The sequence below is a fragment of the Equus asinus genome, chromosome 6 (genome assembly GCF_041296235.1).
Source record: "Equus asinus isolate D_3611 breed Donkey chromosome 6, EquAss-T2T_v2, whole genome shotgun sequence".
Classification (NCBI taxonomy): domain Eukaryota; kingdom Metazoa; phylum Chordata; class Mammalia; order Perissodactyla; family Equidae; genus Equus; species Equus asinus.
In genome coordinates, this window is record NC_091795.1 from 65837433 (window position 1) to 65862762 (window position 25330).

Below are 25330 nucleotides of genomic sequence, written 5' to 3' on the forward strand. Positions count from 1 at the left end.
ACTTGATTTTTTTTTTTAATTTAAATTTTACTCCATTAAATAGTAAATATCTTAACATTGTTCAAAATTCAAAAGGTTCAGTAAAGTTTATAGTTCAAGGCTTCACCCTATGATCCCCAGCCCAGTTCCACTTCTTGGGGGCAGTCAGTTGAATCTAACTTAAAAGGAAAAGTTCTCTAAGAGAATTATCACATTTTGAAAAAGATAAGTTAATTTACAAAGTGATTAAATTACTTTGGAAAAGTGTTTTAGAAAACACTTTCTTACAAAATGCTATTAAAATAATTTATTTGGGATTGAAAAAAACCTTAATCAGTAGCACTCTGATTTAGAGACAAAGGTAGGGATAAAGACAACTCTGAACAAAAAGGTGCAAATGTGTTTTTAAGTATTGGTATTAGGACAGGTCCATATTTAATATAGTCATATACTATGATCTTGATAAGGGGGACCATATAGTGACATCTTTAAGTTTTTAGATGACATCACGTTTTTCTTGCACAGTAAAATGCCAAACTAATTAGTATAACTAGAAATAATTTTTAAAGCTCTGCGAGACGACAGAAAAATGGCAAATGAATCTTGTGAGAAAGCACAGTGTGATACATGGAGGAGGGAATAATTATCCAAATTATACCAATGAAAGAGTGAGCTCTGATCTAGGCAGGAAACCCGGCTTTTGTACAAAATAGGAATATTTTAGAATATCCCTTCAAGTTTGAACAAAATAAGTATAAGATAAATGCAAGTGGATGATAATATACAAAATTATTATGCAGAGTTTGAACAAGAACATACTGTCAAAACATTAAAAGTTACGGACAGCAGAGCCAGAGACGTGAGAAATTGTTATTGAAAGTATAAGGGTATATGGTAAGATACACAAGGAAATGCTGTTGTTAGCTTTTGATTATTAAAGTAGGATCTTTTAAGATTATGTCTCTAAGTTTTTTTTTTGTTTTTTGTTTTTTTTTTAAAGATTTTATTTTTTCCTTTTTCTCCCCAAAGCCTCCTGGTACATAGTTGTATATTCTTCGTTGTCGGTCCTTCTAGTTGTGGCATGTGGGACGCTGCCTCTGCGTGGTTTGATGAGCAGTGCCATGTCCGCGCCCAGGATTCGAACCAACGAAACACTGGGCCGCCTGCAGCGGAGCGCGCGAACTTAACCGCTCGGCCACGGGGCCAGCCCCAAGATTATGTCTCTAAGTTTTGAGTTTTTAATTTGAATTTTAGACAGTTCTAGATGTTCTTAATTCATACTACAAAAGATACAATATGTATTTTTAAAAAAATTCTTTTTTTCAAGAAATGACCTATGAAATTAACAGACATAATAGTAACTATGAGGATAAAAATTTTTACTGAAGTTCACAGAAACATTTTTGTCGTCATAGAACTATGCCAGTGTGACAGAAATAAAGAAATGAAACCCAGTAGAGTTATGTTGAACATTGATCTTGACTGAAATTTGTATGAAAAGCTAGAATAGATGTTACTTTTCTGGGTTTTGAGTAGTTTCCTCAGCTTCTCCAACAAACTAGAGTGAATGCCTTTACAAAATTATAGAATATTGTTTCCTTCAGCCTTAGAGCTATAGCCAACCATTGTTCGAGTTCAGCTTGAGGTAATGATTTTTTAAAAGAAGCTTTCAGACACTCTATGGTAACCTTGTTGCATAATCATCACATTGCAGATGTTGAATTGCACATGGTTCCCTATCAGGCCCTGTATAAAGTGTTAGAATGGTTAAGAGATTAGGCGCTTAAGGCACACCACCTGCATTCAGATCTGTGGTCACTTACTAGCCGTGTGGCCTTGGACAAGTGCAACAGTCAGTTTTCCTCATCTGTAAGATGGGGATGATAGAACCTGCCTCAAGGCTGTTTGTGGAAAGAAACTGAGCCTCTGTGTGCATAGCATCTAGCACAGTGCCTGAAACATAGTAAGCACTCTACATCTCTACTAAGATAAAAACAAAATTAATTTAGTAGAATAGGTCTCAGCTGCCTAGAATCTCAAACTGACACCAGATACTGATCACAGGCTTGTGTGGCCACGGGCACTTGAATAAAGATATGAAAATTAGTTCATCATAATTTAGTAAAACATGTTTAGCACTGGATTGATAAAATGACCAAGTCATGAGTAGAATAGAGCAAGAGTGAGTAGTAACCTTAATTGATGTGGCCTTAGGCTGGATGGACGCTGAAAGAAAACAAAGGGCCTTGGAATACAGGTAATAAACAATAGCAGACTAGAAGTGGTGGTTTAGCAAGTGGAAATAGCATGGAAATGGAGCCTTCAAATAAAGTCTTTGAGTAGCCTGGTTAGTAAATAAGCAAAATTGCCAGTGCAGTCCTACCTCTATAAAACACCCTCAGTCACAATCTGGGCATCTTAGTGTGTCTGTACTGTGGCAAGGACTGCTTTATATAGAAAAATCTTTCAGTCACTTTAAATACAAGGGTATTGTCAGCATTTTCTAACAGGAAGGGAATACTCTGCTTCATAAGTAAGAGACCTATTAATATCTGAATAGGCAGTTACTTATAGCTGTACTGTAATTCGGTAATTACTGTCTTATATGCTTAGCTTGCTCTTTTCTGACCAGACTTTTATAGAGATAGATCTAAGGATGGGGTGAAACGCTGAAGTGATCATTTTACCCTTTTTGTGTGTTTGCTAAATTTAAGTGCACATATTTTAGCTATGATAATGGATATGATTTTAAGTGCTTTTCTAAAAATTTGATTTAAATCTCATTTGTAGGTACTGTGTATGATGTAAGTCACTATAATGCTTTACTTAAAGTCTACCTTCAAAATGAATATAAATTTTCACCAACTGACTTCCTGGCAAAAATGGAGGAAGCAAACATTCAACCAAATCGAGTAGGTAGTTGCTGTTGTAAATATGTATTGGTCACGTCACTTTTTTTTACCCAGAAAAAAATATCATTGGAAAAATATAAACTGGCTCATTTCATTAACAGGTGACATACCAGAGGTTGATTGCTGCTTATTGTAATGTAGGAGACATTGAAGGTGCCAGGTATGGAGCTCCATAAATGTGTGTTTAAGCAAACAAATTTGTAAGTCTTGTACACCTAAGAAGTTTCTTCTTAGTAAGGGAAATGACTTCAGAAGTGTTTTGCTCTAGCAAATTTGGTAATAAGACTTAGATAAAATATAAAATTAGGTAAGGGGGAAAGATAGGTGAAAATTGTTGTTTTAATTAAAAATTTGATTTACTGGAGCAGAGGTTTAAAATTGTTGAGGTATAAAGCTGGCTTTACTTTTTTTATTATTAATATTTCCTAAAGGAAATGTTCTTAGCCATTTAAACTGTTCATTTATGAAACTGGTAATATTCTCTTTATCTCACTGATTCATATAAAATCAGTTGTGACATTTCACTGCTTGTGTAAAATTTATTGCTACTTTTGGATGGAGGGTTTAGGAAGTAAGGGATAAATTGAAATGTACAGTCTCATTTTTAGCTAAATGAAGCTTATTAAACTTTATACTTTTTAAAGGTTAATTGCTGGTGTAGATGAAATAGTGAGATTTTTAATAATTACCTAGTTTGAAAAAGAGTACTTTAAGACTGTTGCTATAATATGAGGGAGTGAGATTTTGTGTGTATGTGTGGTAGAAGGTATTGTTGAAGTATCTTTCCAAGGAGTTTCTTCATTTCTCTTTTATTGCAGTAAGATTCTTGGCTTTATGAAGACTAAGGATCTCCCAGTCACAGAGGCAGTGTTCAGTGCCCTTGTTACAGGGCATGCAAGAGCTGGGTAATGTTCAACCTAAGGTTTTGTTCTCAAGTGAAGTTTAAGTTATAGAAAGTTATTGTAGAAAATTCTTAAACTCTTTTTGTGTACCCCCTCAAAAAAGATCTTGAGTGCATGAGGTCGAACATGCAAAGTTTTAAGTAACTTACACTTAAACTTATCTGTTTCATAAAACTTTTATTTGAAAATTTTCAATTTTAAAATTGGGCCTAATCTAAAGTAACTGACTTTGTAAAGTTTATTAACTGCTGTGCTGTTGCCTTGGCAAATATTTTTATTTTTGAAGCATAATTGACTAAATATTATTCTTCCTTAAAAAGGTAAATTTGGGTCATAACATCCTTAGTGAAAGAGGGCACGTTATTCAATGTCTGTGTAATTATTATACAATCTGATCTCTCTTTTGGAATGGTTATCTGTAAAAATTTGAGATGTTTATGACCTTTATTATTTCAGAAACCTATAACCAGTTTAATATGTATTTATCTTTTTCTGATGTTATGATTCTAAATGGTACATAAGAATTTTTTAATTTCGATAAACATAGGGTAATACATTTTAGATTGAATGATAACATTGTATTTGGAAGTGTTATACTAATCTGTTTTGTATTCTTTGAATTAACTTACAGAGATATGGAGAATGCAGAAAATATTCTAACAGTGATGAAAGAGGCTGGAATTGAGCCTGGTCCAGATACATACCTAGCATTATTGAATGCATATGCTGAGAAGGGTGACATTGACCATGTTAAGCAGGTATGTAAATAAACATACTTTAAAATCATTTGTATGAACTTATGTTTTGCGTGAAGCAGAAAAGTGTAGTTTATGTCTGTTTTTATGTTATTTTAATTTTTTTTATTTTTTAATTTGTTTTATTTTTTGGGGGGGGGGCAAGATTAGCCCTAAACTAACATCCACTGCCAATCCTCCTCCTTTTGCCGAGGAAGATTGGCCCTGAGCTAACATCTGTGCTCATCTTCCTCTATTTATTTTTTTTCCTGCTTCTCCCCAAGGCCCTCCAGTACATAGTTGTGTATTTTAGTTGTGGGTCCTTCTAGTTGTGGTGTGTGGGATGCCGCCTTAGCATGGCTTGATGAGTGGTGCTAGGTCCACGCCCAGGATCCAAAGCAGCAAAACCCTGGGCTGCCGAGGCGAAGCACACAAACTTAACCACTCGGCCACGGAGCTGGCCCCTATACCTGTTTTTAAAGATAAATCTTATAGACAATAGCATCAAAGGAAAATTCTTACTATAGTTTGGTACCTTGATGTTGATGTAACAGTTATTGTTGAAATAGAATATTTTCTGTTTTGTAAAAGAAGTCCTAAAACTTGAGATGGTATGTGTTCCTAACTTTTTTAATCTTGATATTTTAATTTATTTGTTTTTAATAAATAAACACTGGTTTCTAACTTGTTCTTCTACTTTCTGGAACTGTCTGTAGACTCTGGAGAAGGTGGAGAAGTCTGATCTTTATCTTATGGACCGTGATTTATTTCAAATTATCTTTAGCTTCAGTAAAGCTGGGTATCCTCAATATGTCTCAGAAATTTTGGAAAAAATTACATATGAAAGAAGATATATTCCAGGTAGTTTTAAAAAATTTATTTTCATGATTTTTCTAATAAGTGGAGTTACTATTCTTACGTGATGGAAATAGTTTGTCTCTCTAACAATAGGGGATTGTGGTAGATGAACATAGGACTCTTTTAATGTTGGCTTAATAAGCTGGAAAAGCTTGAGCTGACGGACACATGGGAGTGTTTCGATTTGGAAGTGTCTCATTGCTATGTAGGCAGATGCGTCCTTCTGGTGTTTGCAGTTTCTAAGTTTGTCTTTCATGTTGGTTGCAGTGTAAATATTGTTCAGTTCAGTAACAAAAGATGTCTTTGTTTTCTTCCCAGATGCAATGAATCTCATTTTGCTTTTAGTCACTGAAAAATTGGAAGATACAGCATTGCAGATTTTATTAGCATGTCCTATATCAAGGGAAGACGGTCTGAATGACTTTGGCAGTTTTTTTTTACGACACTGTGTGACTATGGATACGGTATGCTGTCTGTTTTTACTTTTTAGACAGTGTAATAGGCAGTGAAATAAGATTTTTCGAAATATAAGAACATATTATGAAGTTAAGACCAGTTATAAACATGAAAACTTTGTTTTTGTGTTGCAAGATTATTGGGTAGAAAGGATGAGAGGTTAAACTTTCCATCTCAGAAGTGGTGGAATATTTGCAGGAGATCAAATGGTATATTTGCAGATCCAGCTGACGTGGTGCCTTTTTTTCCCAGCCTGTAGAGAAGCTGAAGGATTACTGTAAGAAGCTGAAGGATGCTCAGATGCACACCTCTGCTTTGCAGTTCACACTCCAGTGTGCTTTACTGGCCAATAAACCCGGTACTGTATTTTCATAATTAACCGACACAAATGAGTTTTGCTGAGGTAGCTTTGTAATACTTTATGATATCTCTTTCAGATTTGGCAAAAGCTCTAATGAGCGCACTGAAGGAAGAAGGTTTTCCTGTCAGAACTCATTATTTTTGGCCGTTGCTAGTTGGATATCAGAAGGAGAAAAATGTTCAAGGTTCGATTTTACCTTTTACAGATTTGTCTTGGTTCAGAGATTCAGTGTTACGGTTTCTACAGATATCTAATTGAATTCTTTTGGAAAGCATACTTATTCCTGAATATTAGATCTTCTCAGAAAATAGAATTGATTTAAATCATATTAAAGTATTAGGTAGGCATTTAAAGAAAAATGTAATTGATTTCTTTCATCTTAATTTCGTTAATTTCATTTTTAATTCATCTCTGATCTTGATATTCAAACTTGTGGGTGTAGTTTTAACAGTTTATTAGTTTTGTTTTTAAAAAAACTCATTAATTCTTGATTTTACGTGTAGTGTTTGAAATTAGTTTGTCTAGCCTTATTAAAGATAAAGTTCTATACAATCAGGCCATTTTCTTTGTGGACCGTCTCTTTCTTCTTAACTGAGCTGAGTTATAATAATAGGAAAGACAGGGAAACTTTTATTGCAAAGTGAGTACTCATGACCTGACAGCCTGCTGATTGAAGGATAGAAATGTTCAATCTTTCAGGTTCTTAAGTACGTTTAAGCATTTAGCTTACTTTTCCCTTGTACACATGGGATGTCTATAGGATATGAATAAGAATTGAACAAATATTAAATTTTAGAGTACAGTATCTAATTCTTTGGTTTGCATTATTGGTAATTCAGAAAGAGTAGTCTCATAAAAAGATGCTTTTAACAGAAGTACTTCCCCCTTGGGGAAACAAAAAATGGTCTTTTTCACTTTATCTTGCAGTATAATGTGCTTTAGAATGAGATGCAGAGTTGTTAGTATGACATTGGGTGACAAACAAAATGCACGAACAACAAAAAAAAGTGCTTTTAGCAGACTTTCATATTGCAATTTTATTTTAAATATATAGCCGTCTTCTGGTTTAAAGGAAATAGTGAAACAAGTATTCCCTAATTGTTTCTGGCTATAAAAGTCTCTAAATCCTTTTCAGAAAAATCTTTGTGAAAACAGTGTGCTTGTTGATTAACTCTTTATATATCCTCCAGTTCTGAAAGCTCCAAGAAGTAACCTTTAACCCAGTATTTCTGAACCACAGAAAGTTTATACTATTCCATGAAAATCTTTGAGTGTATTAATATTGTCCACCTTTACACAGATATGAAAATACTTGTGGTACCCCTGTTGAAATGTTTGTTTGTTCATCAGGTAAATTTGCTTTCAACCTTATCATTGTATCTAGACTTGAATTGGTTCCCACATTTTTACAACTTAGTAAACATAAAAGAATTCAGGTAACTTCTTTCTATAGTTATAGCTCAGACTGCAGAAAAGTGGGTTCTATTGTGAATCATCTCTTCTTACAATCTTAGAATTTAGTTTTCAAAGGTGCCTTGTTGAAAGCTCACATTATATTAATGAAGGAACTGAGAGCCACAGGGAGATTCAGTGACTGACCTTACGTTCCACATCTAGCTGTAAATAGTGCTGGGATTAGAACTGAGGATTTCTGTCCTCCTATTTTAGATACTCTTTTTTAATACCGTAATACTTCCATACTAGACATTTGTAAGTATATGCTGTATTTGTTTTATAAAAATTCTTGGCTGTTGGTTAAAAATTATGGTACCAGTTTTTGCGTTAATGACATTTTAAAAAGTGGTGCCCAATTTTTTAATCAATGAAGGTTTTAACTGGAAAAATACAAAAGCTGAGAAAGGTAACTTGAGAGTGTAAGATATTGTCAGTAGTTTTACAGTTTTTAAAAACTACTTTCTTGAGCCAGCCCCGAGTGCCTAGTTTTCAAAATTCAGGGTGCTCTGCTTTGGTGGCCCAGGTTCAGTTCCCAGATGTGGAACCACACCATTCGTCTGTCAGTAGCCATGCTGTGGTGGCAGCTCACAGAGAAGAACTAGAAGGACTTGCAACTAGAATATACAACTTAAGTCCTGGGACTTTGGGGAGAAAAAAAGAAGAGGAAGATTGGCAACAGATATTAGCTCAGGGCGAATCTTTCCAGCAAAAAAAAAAAAAACTAGTTTCTCCTTTGCCTGCAGGGGGTCCTGAAAAGTATCTTTTCTACACTCTTCCTTCATGTAACAGGGAAATGGCTGTGTCTATTTTTTATAGTTTCTTTAGTGTAAGGTAAGAAAGTAACATTCTTATTAGTGCAGTGAACTTCTTCTTTGTCCGGGGAAAGTCATGTATAAACTGAAAGAAGAAAATAATGGAGGATATAGAGGAGTGTTTCGTAAGGAATAAGTAAAACCCTTTAAGAAATCAAAGAAAGTTATCAAACTGAACCAAGAGTTTTCAACAAAAAGATGATCAAATTTTATTGAAGTCTAGAATTTTTCTGGCTGCAAATTTAGCCATCACCATCCTCTACAAAAGATTCATATAATGACTTCCTCATGGCTCATCTTACTACTATTTTCCTCTGTGGCACAAATGGAAAAGTTACCACTTAGAATTTTAGCAAGTTGGCCTAAATGAGAGGAAATAACTAAGAATGATTGAGGATCTACATCCCTTGGTATATTTAGAAAACATAAAAATAAGAACATGGGGCTGGCCCGGTGGCACAGGGGTTAAGTGCATACGTTCCCCTTCTTGGCAGCCTGGGGTTTGCCGGTTCGGATCCTGGGTGCGGACATGGCACTGCTTGGCACGCTGTGCTGTGGTAGGCGGCCCACATATAAAGTAGAGGAAGATGGGCACAGATGTTAGCTCAGGGCCAGGCTTCCTCAGCAAAAAAAAAAAAAAAAAAAGAGGAGGACTGGCATTAGTTAGCTCAGGGCTTAATCGTCCTCAAAAAAAAAAAAGAAAAGAATATGGAAAGGATAAAATAAATAAGGAAGGGCTGATATGAAAGCCTGAACATCAGTTGAGTGAAGTAGCTGAAGAGAGGGTACTTGTCAAAAAGTTAGAAATTGTCTTCTAGTAAAGTGAGTCCTCTGGGTAGTCTAAAATCGTGTGGAGTAAACAGTCATAGCTGGTGAAACTTGTTCAGGTAAACCATATATCTTTTCCAAAAGTCTTAACTGTTTTAGTTCTTTTTTCTTTTTCTTTTTTAAGATTGGCACCTGAGCTAACATCTTTTGCCAATCTCTTTTTTTTCTAACTTCTTCTCCCCAAAGTTCCCAGTACGTAGTTGTATATTCTAGTTGCCGGTCCTTCTGCTTGTGCTATGTGGGATGCCGCCTCAGCATGGCTTGCTGAGTGGTGCTAGGTCCGCGCCCACAATCCGAACCAGTGAGACCCTGGGCCACTGAAGTGGAACATGTGAACTCAACGAACTCGGCCACAGGGCTGGCCCCTAACTGTTTTAATTCTTATAAAACTTTGTGAATGGAGACTTTCCACTAGATTCATAAACTTTCTCATGACTACATCTGGAATATTGTTATTAGATCATTTAGTCTTAGTTTAGATTTTCTAAGTTCAGAGGTTTAGGATCCATGTTTATCTAAGTTGATATATGGTTATTTTAATCTTTTCTTATCTTAAAAGGAAATATGAATTGTATCTTTTAGGAAGATATATATAGATATGCCAGAGCAGTCGCCTTTTTTCTCCTTATTGATAAGTGTTTCTCTCTTCCCATCTGACTATAGTTTTTGAAGCAAGTATCTTTGTATTCTCCCTCAGAATGCCTGAGGGAGTGACGGAGCTTTTCCCAGCGGAGCCTATGAACCCTGGTTTTCTTAAACCTGCTTTAGTTTCAGATAGAAAGATACATAAGTTAAGAATACTGGCAACACAGATCTTCTAAATGAGCAGAATGCACTCATCCCCTGATAAACATTATTGGAAAATGAAAAATTAAGAGAATAAAATGTATTTGAGGCATAGATGGTGGGGGAAGTGTATTGTGCAACAATAAGAATCTTCTATCTGTAATCAATTTGTTGACCTATTTTCTGACATTAGAAAATCAAATATATAGTTACTTCATTATGCTACATTTACTCTATGTCATCTAAGGAAATTTTAATTATTATTAGAGTATTTCAAGACAGCTAAAAAAATTAAATCATTATTGTTACTATTAACATGTAATTAATATTTTTAGGGTTTCACACTTATTTTGTTCCTTTAATTTTAATGACCACCCTGAGAGGTAAGTAGGGAATTTTACTGTTATTGTTTCTATATTACAGACAAGGAACCGCTAAGGGTCACCCTTTTTGGTGGCAGAGCAAGGACTGAATCCCATGTTCTTCTGATTCTAGAAAAAGGTGTAGGTTTTTGCAGTTTTGAGGTGTTACAAGCACCTGCCAGCAATTAGGAGACATGATTTTTTAATTCAAGATATGCTCTTGATCTTGAAGAAATCACTTACTGTAACACTTCTGTTAAAATAAAGATTATTTGACTTCTAACGGCATTTCCAGCTTTATTTACATACAGAAACACTCCCCTGATAGAGTGAGCTGAAGACCTTGTTAGTAAAGAGCTTGACATACTGATCTGAACTAAGTTGTGATGCTGGGATTCGTTTTGTTGAGCAGGTTCTGTTTTTCCTGTTGCCCTCAATCTTTCTTTAGATCTAGACCACAAGAATTTATTCCATACATGTGGGTAATATTTACAATTTGTAGTACTTACTTCTATCCATTCAATAGGCATGGACTCTTTCTGACCTCAGAAAATTGTTCCATTCGTTGAGTGCCTTGGCACATATATTGCCTTGCTTAATCTGTGGATGATTGTTAGAAGGATTAAGCCAAGTGTTATGTGTTAAAGTGTCTGGAAGGCACAGTTCCTGGCATGTTGCCATTCCTAGTGTGTAAACTAAGAAATTATGGCTCAGAAAGTGAAGTAACTTGCTTAGGTTTGCACTGCTGTTAAGTGCCAGAACCAGGGTGGAGAGCAAGTCTCTTTAAACTCCAAAGCCTGATTTTGTTTTGTCATTTCACTGAGTGTCTTACCAGAAATCTAGCTATTTACTTTAAACCATGGTCATGTAAGCAATCGTTATTGATCAGAAAAGACATTAGATCAGCACGGGTCTATTACTTGTAATTGAAAAGCAGCTAGCTTTGTCCTCCCCTCTAGTGCTTAGTAATCTTTGCGTATGAAGAAGAACACAGTGTGATTTGCCATTTTTTGTGGTAGTTACAAAGGTTATTAGTACTAATTCCCAGTGAATTGTTAGAGGAATAGTTCTGAATTTTGCTTACAAGTATTGTTATGCTTGTGTTTATGTTGCATGGACTAACTCTACATGCGTGGTCTCCTAAATTTATAAGTAAGCTCTTACTTATAATGCTTTGTCCTTTGGGTTTTTTTGCTCTGTTATTTTTACATCTTGAAAAATACATCTAAACATCTAAGATTTTGAAGATAGTAGGTAATTTGAAATATAATGAACTGTTTAAATTTAAAATATTTTGATCCGTAATCTGAATCTTATCTAAAAGAAATGTGCAGATATTCATAATGTGGTCAGACTTGCCTATATGTTGCTGTACTCAGTGGGAATTTACAGTCCAGTTTTTGTACTAGAGTGCATTACATAACAAATGTATAGAAATGTGATTTTTCTGTAGATCATATCATTGGGCAACAACAGGGACTTTTAGAGGAAGTTTTAATGTGAAAGTAATGAGGCTAAAGAAGTAAGTTGTAAAGAGGAAAATAAGTGAGTCCTTTCTTTTATTAAACTGCAGCCTTTGCCTAACACCTGAGTCGTTTGACAATTTTCTAGAATTAATTGATCTGATATAAAGGTAACTGACTGTTACCTTTCCAAGCTAACTGTAGCTTTGGAAAATATGAAATGTCCTTTTAAGAAGTTAATAAAAAATTCTTATGAATGGAAGAAGAGAGGGAACAAACAACTTAATAGATTTTTATAGTTCTAAATATAATGAGACAGTAATTTATTAGAATCAATTGTTCTCTGTTTTTTATTCTTGTGTATGAAGTATGAAATCAGAAGTTAGTAACAATTAGGACATTTTTTACATAAGTGCTTAACTTAACGCTTTTGGGGGTCAGCCCTGTGGCCAAGTGGTTAAGTTCACATGTTCCACTTTGGTGTCCTAAGGTTTGCTGATCTGATCCTGAGTGGGGATCTACACACTGCTCATCAAGCCATGCAGTAGTGGCATCCCACATAGCAGTATAACCTAGTTGTAAGTCATTCTAGATCTTCTATGTACCAGGGCTTTGAGGGGGGCCGGGGGGAAGAGGAAGATTGGCAACAGATGTAGCTCAGGGCCAATCTTCCTCACCAAAAAGCATACCTAAAAAAAAAAAAAAAACCTAGTGGCTTAAAAAACAGTAACCATTTCAAAATGAAACAAAACAAAACCAAACCACTTTTGTCTTTGACGGGTCTCCTCTCACCCTACTCCTCTAATGTCTTCCCTCTACAGTATTAATTCTTGTCAAGTTTCACTGTGTAGATCCATCATTGCTCTGTAACAACAGTGATTTTTATGATCTCTGTTCAGTTGGGGTACCAGAAATGTTAGGCGTATTGCTTAATTGTTTTAAGCTTTCTTATCGTTATAATTTCTAGGGTATTTCCTTAGCACTCACTGCTGAATTGAGAGATGAAGAAAGGAGCAATTTATTTTTTTCATTTATCATCTTATTTCCCGGCTCTGTTGCTTTTCTGCTTTCTCTTTTAGACAAACAAAATGCTAAGTACTTTTCGTACATTATAATTTTAGAAAGTTAAACTGAACTTGCTGATCTTTTGTTAATTTATTTCAAGTTCTTCATCTCTGTGCTTCTAAATTTTATCTTACAGGTGTAATTGAAATCCTCAAAGGAATGCATGAAATGGGAGTAAATCCTGACCAGGAGACATACGTAAATTACGTGTTTCCGTGTTTTGATAGTGTAAAATCAGTTCGTGCTGTTTTGCAGGTGAGTTCAAGTGTGGTCTTAATTTCATAATTGAAGAGAATGTCTTTCCTCCCAGATAATGCATCTTGGTAACCAAAAAAATAAGTCATTGAGCTGAAGACTAAAAGTCGTCTGTCTGTATACAATTTTCTAAAGCTTTGTAAAAATATTAGTGTTAACATTTATAGTGGTTAAACTTAGAAAATTTTAAAAGGTTAAAGTAGCATTTTTGTTGTGTGTTGAAAAGACAATAGGTCAATTTCAGGAAAAGTTTAAATGAACCAATATTCACTTCTTAATCCCACTCTACAATGCAACTGTAATTTTCATGTTTTGAATATTACCTTTCACTTCTATAGGAATTTTCATGATACACTCATAGTGTATTTACTATTCTGTTTTTGTTTTTTTTAATAATCTTTTGACTCCAAAGCATTATTTTCCCACCAAATACCTCCTGTCTCCACAAGAACAGGCAAGGCATTTATGAAGGGGCATGTGAAGAAATTGACTTGGAGAGTGCATTGGATCAGCAAGGGTTGTACAATTAGGAACAACATGGCAGATTACCAAATGCTTTTTTTTTTTTCTGCTTTATTTCCCCAAACCCCCCTGTACACAGTTGTATATCTTAGTTGCACGTCCTTCTAGTTGTGGGATGTGGGACGCTGCCTCAGCGTGGCCTGACGAGCGGTGCCATGTCCGCGCCCAGGATCTGAACCCTGGGCCGCCACAGCGGAGCACGCGAACTTAACCACTTGGCCACGGAGCCAGCCCCTCCAAATACTTTAATAAGAAATATTTTGCTCAGGGGCCAGCCCTGTGGCCGAGTGGTTAAGTTTGAGCGCTGTGCTTCAGTGGCCCAGGGTTTTGCCGGTTCAAATCCTCGGTGCAGACATGGCACCGCTCATCAGGCCATGCTGAGGCGGTGTCCCACATGCCACAACTAGAAGGACCCACATCTAAAAGTACACAACTATGTACCGGGGGGATTTGGGAGCTAAAGGAAAAATAAAATCTTTAAAAAAAATGTTTTTGCTCAAAAAATGTGTTTCCTAGGTGTTTATTCACATAGTGCCTTGATTTTTTTCTGATACTAACAGAGTATTCTTTTCTTTCTTTGAAATAATTACATAATGACAATGCTCTTAAAGATAGAGTTTATCTTGAGTGTCTTTACCTCTCTTCCCTGAGTATTTAGCAGAGTATTTTGAGCCTATGCTATACATATTTTACTGTTAAAAAAGTAATTTTCCCACACATTTTTATTTTCCCAAAACCTACTTTTTTTCCTTTGACATGTTTTCGTTATAGTATGTAATTCCACAAATTATTTTTTATACTTGCATGCTGTTTTATTGTATGGATATACCATAATTTATTTTTATTCATTGCTTGTTATTGATTAGTTGGTTTTTAATATTGTGCCATAATACAATGATTCAATAAATATATTTGAGCTAAACTTTGGCTCATGTATTATTTTAAAAAATGATGATCTTGGGACAAGTGATTAACCATTTGGAGTTAAAATTAAATTTGATCTTTACCTCACTGTATACCCCAAAATACCATTTTAGATCAAGGCATTGAATTTTTATTTTGTTGTGAGTGAGAGAATTGTTCTGGTGTCTTCAGTAGTAAGGAAGGATAGTAGTAGAAGGAAGGCACTCTAAGGGTAACAGATTATCTGAATTTAAAGATAAGCATTTAATTTGGAATGTTGGAACTCCATCTCATAGCTTTTGCTAAAGTTCATTTATTCATTTATGTATTGCTCTAGAAAATGATTTTTTAAAATGAAGGATTATGAGAGAATATGGTGAAAGAAAGAAATGGGAAAACAGGAGATTTGAATGGCATATCAAAATATTTTTAGCTGAGGAATATTATTACTGAAATATGCTTTATCCCCAGGAAAATGGATGTCTACCTGAAAGTAATGTATTTTCTCAAGCTGAATTGAAAAGTGAAGCAGTAAATGGGAACTTAGACTATATTTTATCATTTTGTAAGTATGCAACATTAGCCGTAAACTTGGCAGGTGTTGGTTTCAGTTCCTCCTGAGGGTATACAGGGTGCTTCATGCCCTCAGTGCCTACCTCAGGGTAGTTCAAGGTAACTTCCTTGAAAGCAAGGAAGTTTTTCTATGTTTTGTTTAAGTCAGACTGATAAGACAGTTTATGGAGTTGAACTTGTGGATAATTTGGAAGTAGTTTTAAAGTTAAAAGGACCTTGGAGATACGGTGTTAAGTTGGACTGGGGATCAAGAAGAATTGGATCCTATTTATAGTTAAGCCTTCTGATTATGGAACCTGGAACAACTGTCTTTACGTTTCTTTGCTTCAGTTTCATGAAATGGAGATAGTATTACTTATCTATCTACCTTATGGGAGTTGTGAAAATCAAATGAGGTAGTGATTCTGAAAGTATTTTCTAAACTAATACCTATTATAACCATAAGTTACACGAAGCTGTCTTCCAGTCCTCATTCACAAAAACACAGCACATGTTTACTAAATACTTATAAATGCTAGCATACTTTACAGTGTTCATCACATTCACAAAATTACCTCCATTGATAGATGAAGAAAGGCCTAGAGAGCTTAAGTGATTTGCCCAAAGTTAGTGATTGAGCCAGAACCAAGATCTTCTAACTTTAACCTTATTCTTTTCATCATACTACATTTTCATTTTAATAAATAAGACATTTCTTAAAGTCTTCGTTTTTGAACATATCTATAACGTTATACTTCACAGTTTTTCAGATCTAGTGAAAAAGATCATTTAAAAACGAAGCACAAACATAAGTTTCTAGCCCCCTAAAGTGTTAAAAGTTAAGCTCTGATTAATGTATATTCACATTGTTTAGGTGGAAGCTTTCTAAAAACCAGATTATTGGTATATATTGCCTATGTATATGTTACTTAAAACAGTTCATGATAATATTGTAAGGGAAAGGCAAAGTGTTCAGTATGAAAAATGGTGACTGTTAGAGGTGTAGTTGAACTGAATGTTGAGTATTAATGCTGGCTGCTATCTGAGTGTATTGATTTTACCTTTCACTGTATAATATATAGATTTTCCACACTGACAGGATCAAAACAGAGAAGCATTAGCAGAAGAATCTGGGTACGGAGGGTGCATCCATGAGAGCTGCCTTTTCCCTTTATCATACCGTCCATTCCACTTCATTGTCAACCCCTTGATTTTTCAGAATTGTTTGTTGCTAAGGAAACTAGATTCTTTTTATCAGCAGCCTTCAGCTTGCTGAGATGTTTCTAGTTACCTTTTTAACCAATAAAAACTTGACAATATACTGTAAAATACTAATTTGAATAGTATAAAAGTAAATTTTCAAGAGAGGTTGTTTATTAAATTTGAAGAAGAAAAATTCCGGGAGCTTTAAGGCTAAAGAGTATTTCAGCTCACACCTGTCGGTGCCCTCCCCCTTAACCCCACTTTGATGAGCAGTTAGTTCTGAATTGCTGGTATTCGCTGTAGGCAGCTCGTAGGTAAGCACTTTTGGTTACTACATCACGAGGAATGGCAGGTAGTAGAGAAGAGTAAGAGGCTTATCTTGATCAAGTTGTGGACTCACAGGAAACATGTTCCCACTTGTGTTTGTAGGCGTGGAAAATTGATTTGACCAAGCAAAATTAAAGGTTGCTGAAAGGCATGTGCAGTCATGCACCGTAGAACAATGTTCGGTCAACAACAGACCGCATACAGGACAGTGGGGCCATAAGATTAGTACCACATAGCCTAGGTGTGTAGTTGGCGACACCATCTAGGTTTGTGTAAGTCATGTTCACACAGCGACCAAAGCACTTAATGATGAGTTTCTCAGAACAGATCCCTGTCATTAAGTGACGCATGACTGTAGTTGTGTCTACATTCAAATCCTTGAGTGGCTAAATGCAGTTCATTTTTTAAATGATTTTTAGATTTTCAAATGCTGTATAAAACCACCGAGGAACTTATCCTTCCCGTTCAAGGGATATAGCATTTGGTCTAAAACAATTTGTGTGTGTGTGTGTTAAATTTTTACTCATATTTAGGGAAGATGAGCAAATAATCTTAAAACCTACTATGACTTTTCCCATGAGTTTTCTTATTTTAAGTTAACCAGCTATTTTAATCTTCACCTAAAATGTATTTATTAATTCTGTCTTCAGAATTTGCCTCCACTAAGAGTTCCTCTCTCATTCCATCTTCTATCATTGAATATCCACATTACATGTATACTGAAAAGATTAAATCAAGTACTTATAACATGACACCATTTTAGTACAATGACAGAGAAAAATAAATTCAGGAAAAATGCCTGCTGTGATTCTGTCCCTTGCTACTTACAGCAAGGGTTATGTGAAATATCAGGCCTTATGTGTTAAGGCCTGATTCTTAAAGTAAGGGAAGTCAGGCTCACAATTCAGCGTTGAAACACAAGGTTGTAGACTGTTAAATGACAAAATTTGTAGCAGAGCAAACAGTTGCTCAGAAAACTGAAAGATCGATATAAATCAACTACATGACAGATAAAGACCTATTTTATTATGACAGTCTTGCATGAATGCATGTCATTGATCATAGTGGAAAATGGAATGAGAACATGTGAATAATTCAACAGAACCTACTACCACTTTCAGAAAAAAACTTTTCCCTGCATCTACAGTCTTTAAGGGACAGAAGTCCTGTGGGGTAGTTACAGTCTCTCTCTTGATAGTGCCACATTGTCTAATAACATACAGCCTTGGTATGTGTAACGGGCTCACTCGGAGTATGCTGGTAGATTAGTTATTGCCATTTATATGAAAGAATATTTATAAATTCATTAGTTGTCTATATTCATGAAAGTGAAGTAAATGTTTTAAAAGGATAGCTTTTATTGCACATATATATAACTGCATTATCTAATTAATTTTGTATGAAAACATTTCCATTTTAGAAATGAAATTTCCAAAATGAAAATTATAAAACGGTATTGGTATACATGTGTTTCCAAATAAATTGATAATTTAAGACTTTTGGTTTTGGTCTGGAATTTAATGATGATCATTTTCTTTTGCAGTGGAATCAAATACATTGCCTTTCTCATTTACTTCTTTGAGAGGCAGCCTAATTCTAGGCTTTAGGAGGTAAGATGATTACTTTATGTAATGTTCTTTGCCTGAATATGGACTGATTTCTCCTTTCTTTTCAATCTACTATATGAGGAAAGAAAGATATTCTTATCTTCCAAATCTTCCAATGTTCTGGTTACCTGAAATAACCTTTTATTCTTCCTGCTAAGTAGGTTGAGTTGTGTTTAGGCAGCCTTTTGTATTACCTTTCCAAGAAATACACGCAAATTTGGTAAAGGTCTTGTTTCAAAGAAGAAAGCACTATTTGAAATTGGTGACTTGGAGTTACAGATAAATTTGCACATATGTTTGATTTATAGTTTGAGTATTTAATTATAAGGTGACTTTTATTCAATAGAATATTGCTCTCCTCTGTGTGCTCAGAGAATATTAATGACCTTTCCCTCCCAATTTTGTTATTTTGGAAATATTCAAACATAAAGAAAACTTGAAAGAGTAGTGAAGGAAACACCCAGATGCTCTTTATGTAGATTCACTGTTTGCTTATATTTTGCCCTGTTTACTTGCACTCTCTCTCATACGCTTTTTCTTTAATATGTATATGTATACATGCACACACATACATATACGTACTTTCTCTTTTTTGCACTCTCTCTCATACGCTTTTTCTTTAATATGTATATGTACACATGCACACACATACATATACGTACTTTCTCTTTTTTGCTGAACCACTTGAAGTTGTAGACATGATGATACTGGATCCTTCAGCTTAGATCTTTTAAGAATAAAGTTATCATCTATATAATTACAACACCAATATCACTCCTAAAGAATTAACAGTGCTATAATATCATTTAATATACATAGTCCATTTTCGCATTGCCCTAGTTCTAAAAATTCTCTGTCTCTTAATCCAGAACAATTCTCCTATTTTGTTGTTTTTTTTAATCTTTTATAACACTGACTTTTTTTGAAGAGTCTAGGCCACTTTCTCTGTAGAATGTCCTTCCCACGTTTTGTATTTGTCTGATTTTTTTCTCATGATCAGACTCAGATTGAAGATTTTTAGCAGAATACTTCATAGGTGATAGGCATTTCTTATTGCGTCAATACATACGTCAGGTGTCCAATATTGGTGCCATCAGCTAAATTTTATCACTTGGTTAAGGTGGTAGCCCCCATGTCCCTCCCTTGCAAAGGGGCCTCACTCTCAATTAGTAAGAAGTCTGTGGGATGTTATTTTGAGACAGTCTGTCGATCCTGTTTCCAGCACCTTTCACTTAGTGGTTTTAGGACAGCCATTGGCAGTCCTTGTTGACTCAGTTGTTAACAGTTGTGGTTGCAAAAGGGCGAGTTTCTAATTTTGTCATTCTTTCTACATTTATAATGTTAATGACTTCTTATACTGATCTCAGTAATTTTTAGTCTGTTTGTTGGTGAGAGCAGTAGGGTTTTCTGTAGACCTCTTCAGAACCTCTATTACAGTCAAGAAGAGGCAGAACAAGAAAGTGGGATCCTGTGTTGCTGCCTTTTCTTTAGGCAGTGCAGTTCCATTCTTTTGTTTTTTAAAAAAAACAAACCAATGTCTGTGCTTTTACTGGACGTGGACCTACACACTGCTCATCAAGCCATGCTGTGGTGATGTTCCACATAGAAAATAGAGGAAGATTGGCCCAGATGTTAGCTCAGCGACAATCTTCCTCACCAAAAAAAAGAAGAAGAAAGTTTGAAAAACACAGAATCCATAATCAGGTGAATAAAAATACTAGTAGAACCAGATTTTTAAAAAAGAACCCATAATGCATTATAAAGTGAAATAGAGTGACATTTTTGTATAGTTGTCCTTGAAAAAGTTTTTCATATAAACTTCCAGATCATGAGTATTTCCTTCTTTAATTTTACTAACATTAAATTTTTTAGTCAGTTTGGATGTCATTTGTTATATTTCACAAATCCTAGACTTCTTAAACAAAGTGCTTTGGATATGAAATTGATCCTCACTCCCATGTGCTTATCAGTGCTCAGCTATAGACTGAGGACAACTCTGCAGATCTCCAGAGCTCTCTCTTGGTCAAGGTCTCTCCTTTGGTACTCTGCCCTGTAAGAGTAGGTTTTGGCTAGTCCCTTCCAGGAAAGTATTTTAAATCTGTAGCTTCTAAAACTATATTATGTTGATGAATTTTTCTTACTGTAGATGTAGAAAGGTTTCAAGTTGTGGTAATTTGGCATTATTCATAAAAATATGTGCATAATTTGAAGGATTTGTGACTAGAAGTGATTTCTTTCTTTCCCTACCACCCCCAAAACTACTAAAAATCCAAAATTAACCAATGTCATTACAATCCATTATCTTGGCATTAACGTAATCTTTTATTTTTTCATTCGATGTTGAATCAAATAGTGTATGTATTTTAAAATCCATATGTCAGTATATTCAGTATGACTATTGAAACAGTCACCTATCACTTGCTTCTTAGGACCCTGTTATATTCTAGCAACTTGAGAATTCGCTAAGTGAGTAGGAAAAAACTGAGTGCTGATTGGTATTCCCAAAAGAGTTCAAATTAACTACCTGTAACTCTTATAAGGACTAGCATATAAGAGACTTACATAAAGTTATTCCTTATCAAAGACTATTGTTCATAGTTATCAGATATGTCAGATATGTAAGAAGTTATAGAACATTAAATGAGATCATAGTCACTTTAGCTGACCCTAAGGGAAACTTGAATATGCATTTCACTGTTGGAATGGTTCCCTACCTTTAGTATAACCTGTCTGCTGTAGTGGTAGGCCCAGGGTTTATGAGGCACTAAGTCCTAACATGTGTTCTGTAATCTGTTTTGACCCAGATTAATTTTTTATACTATCCCACCATATTTTTGAAAAACTAACTCTGTTTTCTTTATTAGCAAGATAGTATTCCTGTAAGTTGATAAGCCAAGAAATGGTCATTGATTACTAATCAAGTGTAATTCCTTCCTAAAGTTTTCGAAGTTATAAATCAGATTTTCTGTTAACATATATAGGCAAAGTCACCTGTAGACAACTATTTAAGTTCAGTATTGCTTAATTAGGGTGAGATTATTCAGGATTATTAGGGAATTTTTACTTTTAAACTTTTTGAAAAAATAGGCTATTTTTAAGAGTATTTCAAAGGGCGTTTAGATCTGACTGATAAAGTTACTAAATTCTTATGTCAAATCCAGGGCAAGAATAAAAACTTCTAATTATAAAAGAATAAGTCATAATGATGTAATGTACAGCATAGGGAATATAGTCAATAATATTGTAATAACGTATGGTGACAGATGATAATTCAACTTAGCATGGTGATCATTTCATAATGTGTAAAAATATTAAGTCACTATGTTGTACACTTGGAACTAATATAATATTATATGTCAGTTATACTTCAAAAAAAATCCAGGACAAGAAGATGTTTAGTATGAATAAGACTTTCTTTCCTCCTAATAAAAGTGCCAGCTGAACAAAGTTCAAATGAAAAGAGGGCAGTGTACATTTTATATATTACTGAAATCTCCACCACCAGAAATACTGAATCACTTCTAAGAGACAAAGTGTCAGTGAAGCCAGTTTACAACTTGGCTGGGAATTATAACACATCAAAAAGAGAAATGTATCAGGATTGGCCTGGAGGCATTTAAGTCTTTGTAGTCCACAGAAAAAGATATAAGGAGGAATTTTCTGACCCAATGGCAACGGTCTGAACTTGGCAAGTGGGAGTCTGTACCATTGAAGTGGTGCCACTTTTCATATGTTGGAGAAAAATCAAGTTTCTGGTGCTAGCTTTCTTTAAGTCATCAAGTCAAATGCCAGGTATTAGGGTCTTCTTTTCAGTCAGCCAGTGAGGGTCCACTCGTGGCATTTTTACAGGGGAACGGGAAATGTTTGATGAACTACAGTTTGTGAATGCTCAGAAAATATTAGGTCTTATTAGTGTGTGCCAAGGGCTGGGACTGCGAGATAATAGGTAATTCAAGGACGCGTAGGAAACTTCTTGCCTCTAAGTTGTTCATAGTTGGAGACCAGAAAGTAAAAGCATCTACAAACAAGTCTTGGTAATTATGAATGTATAGAGGAGAAGGTACTGTCTCTTTCTGGCTAGGAGAGGGACAGGTCAGGGCAAGGTGTGCAGAGAAGGTGCTGAGCTGAGCTTTGAAGCATGAGTAAGAATTTGTCCAGGGGAAAGGAAGGGCGTTCCAGGAAAGGCGCTGAGGCTGAGAGAACAGTGCATTTGGGGACCTGAAGGTAGATTGATACGATGGTAACCCAGGAAACCATGAAATAATGGTAACAGATAAAGCCAAAATGGTAGCCTGGGCCTCTTCATAAATGATCTCATTCCAAGTTGTGATGTTTGGACCTTGAGGCATGGCTTTGGACCACTGAAAGATTTACGTAATGAAGGCAAGACTCAAAGTGAATACTCAAGGAGGGAGAAGAGGGTGCAGCTAAGGGAAGATGGGGGAACGAAGAGGACAACGTGAAGAGATGGTCAGTAATTTGTGGGATACTTTGAGGTGCTTTTTGAGTTGCCTGTAGAACTTCAGGTGAAGATACTTTGCTTAGCCTTTCTAAGACTGTTTCCTGTTCTGAGAAACAAAGAATTTAAATACCTTCACACAGGATTGTCTTAAAAATAAAAAATGTAATGCACTGGGAACCTTGTACAGAAGACTGCTTTTAAGTAGCAGATGGGGAAGGAGAGTTTCTGAGCGAGACTGAGTAGCATCACTGGGAGACTGGCAGATAATGATCAACAACAACACAAATCTCAAAACTTAGTCAAAGGGGACCTAAAAGTGTTGAATTTTGAGTTGAGATATAGTGGTACTTTTAGCAAGAGTACTTTCACTGGAAGTTTGGAGCCAGAAGCCAGATTGCTGTGGATTAGGGAGTAAGCACGCAGTGAAGAAGTGTTAACTATTCTCTTACAAAAGCTTAGTTTTAAAAGATTCTGTGTTGGTTTTTTTTTTTTTTTCTTTTTGGCACCTGTGCCATCCATCATGAAGCTTCACATTCTAGGTAGTTCTTTTAGTCATTTTTAGTTGTTTTGAAGGTATGTAGAATTTTGAAAGTTCATCTCCATGCCTTCCCTAGGCGCTTCATGCCAGCTCTGAGGGCCACTTAATATCTCGGCAATATTGTTTATTCCACATTAAGTTGATATTTTGATGGAAGTTATGAGTAAAGTAGCTTTTCTTACAAAGGAAGCCCAGCTTGTTAATGTTGAGAGTTGCAGAAGAGATGCAAAATTTAGGCCGGAGATGGTATGTGTTTAATTTTTATTATGGAGTTTTCAAACATTTGCAAAAGTAGAACTCCCAAATATCCATCACCCAGCTTCAACAGTTAAGATTTTGGCAATCTTGTCTCATCTGCTCCTGCCCCACTACCTACCAACACCACCCCTTTTTTTTTCCTAGACTTAGTTTAAATTACAGACCTTTTGTCATTCTATCTGTAAATACTTTAGTATACATCTCAGAACTTGTTTTAAATAAAACAACATAACTACTGTAATCCTATCACACCTGACAAAATTGACACTAATTAAGAAGAGGAATTCATCAAATTCCCAAAGGGCTCCATGATACAGAAAAGGTGACAAGCCGCTTCGAGTCTTACCACTTAATATTGTGCATTACTCTCTCACTTCCTTGCAAACTCTGATTTCCCTACACCCCAAACCCCCACCACCATTCCTTAAATGTGTTAGGCATCTACAAGTTAAGATTACTCGGAATTAAAGCTGTTTCTACCTTAACCAAAAACAATGCCTGATTTTTTATCCATGTAGATTTTTACTGTATCTTACTCTTCAGTGCACAGCATTTTATCTTCATATCTTGAGTTCTCAGTCTTCTTTCACTTACTATTTGGCAAAAAAAAAAAAAAAAAAAAATGTTTTTTCACATAGTCACAGGAGGCTGCCCTGTAATCAGTGAATGGATGAGATGAAAACTGCCTTGTTAAGAGTGAAGACATTGTTTTTTGCTACAGCCTAGAGAAGCGATTGTTAAGTCACTTTATCATTTCTTCTGTTAACTGATTTCCCAAAGAATTTTCCCAAGTCAGAATAAACACTATACTAAACACAGGGCTTTATAAACACTTTTCCCCTTATAGATAAGATCCCCTATTCTTTTTCAAAATTTTTTCTTCATGTGCTTCAGTGATAGGGATGACTTCATCTTAAGGAAGAGGATTCTAAAAGGGCATGGAACGTTTTTTTTTTTCATTTTGAAATAATTATAGAATCACAGGAAGTTGCAAAGATAGGACACAGAGTGCTTATGTGTTCTCCACCCATTTTCCCCCAGTAGTTACATGTTACGTAACTGTAGTACATTATCAAAATCAGAAAATTTTTTTAAATGCCTATTTTATTTATTATCTATTTATTTATTTATTTATTTTGAGGGAGATTAGCCCTGAGCTAACATCTGCCGCCAATCCTCCTCTTTTTGCTGAGGAAGACTGGCCCTGAGCTAACATCCTTGCCCATCTTCCTCTACTTTACATGTGGGACGCCTGCTACAGCATGGCTTGACAAGCAGTGCATAGGTCCGCACCTGGGACCTAAACCGGTGAACCCCAGGCCACCAAAGTGGAATGTGGGAACTTAACTGCCCCCCAAAATCAGAAATTTTACTTTGGTACAATGTGTGTGTATAGTTGTGACATTTTACCACTTGTATAGATTCGGGTAACCATCACTGCGATGAAGGTATGGAACTATACCATCACCACAAATATACATGCCCCCCCACCCCCGAATAGTCATACCACACCCCTTCCCCCATCCCTAGCCCAAGGCAACCCGTCATTTGTTCTCAATTGCTATAATTTTGTTATTTTGCAAAGATTATATAAATGGACTTATAAAACATATTATATTTTGATATTGGCATTTTTTTTACTCAGCATAATGCCCCTGAAATCCATCCAAGTTTTTATGTGTCAGTAGTTCATTCTGAATATGTTTTTAAAGGAAAAATAAGTACCGTGT

General features: G+C 35.4%; 1 protein-coding gene across 1 annotated transcript in view; it reads left to right on the plus strand.

Annotated features, from left to right (window-relative positions):
• The window catches only part of LRPPRC (leucine rich pentatricopeptide repeat containing), a 103988-nt gene that overhangs the window by 16163 nt on the left and 62495 nt on the right, over nt 1-25330 (plus strand). The window contains exons 4-14 of the mRNA XM_014833550.3: nt 2770-2891; nt 2993-3051; nt 3710-3796; nt 4425-4551; nt 5244-5388; nt 5704-5849; nt 6094-6199; nt 6279-6386; nt 13110-13228; nt 15125-15218; nt 18279-18345. Coding sequence (XP_014689036.3) covers nt 2770-2891; nt 2993-3051; nt 3710-3796; nt 4425-4551; nt 5244-5388; nt 5704-5849; nt 6094-6199; nt 6279-6386; nt 13110-13228; nt 15125-15218; nt 18279-18345 — 1180 coding nt within the window. The remainder of the gene's footprint in view (nt 1-2769; nt 2892-2992; nt 3052-3709; nt 3797-4424; nt 4552-5243; nt 5389-5703; nt 5850-6093; nt 6200-6278; nt 6387-13109; nt 13229-15124; nt 15219-18278; nt 18346-25330) is intronic.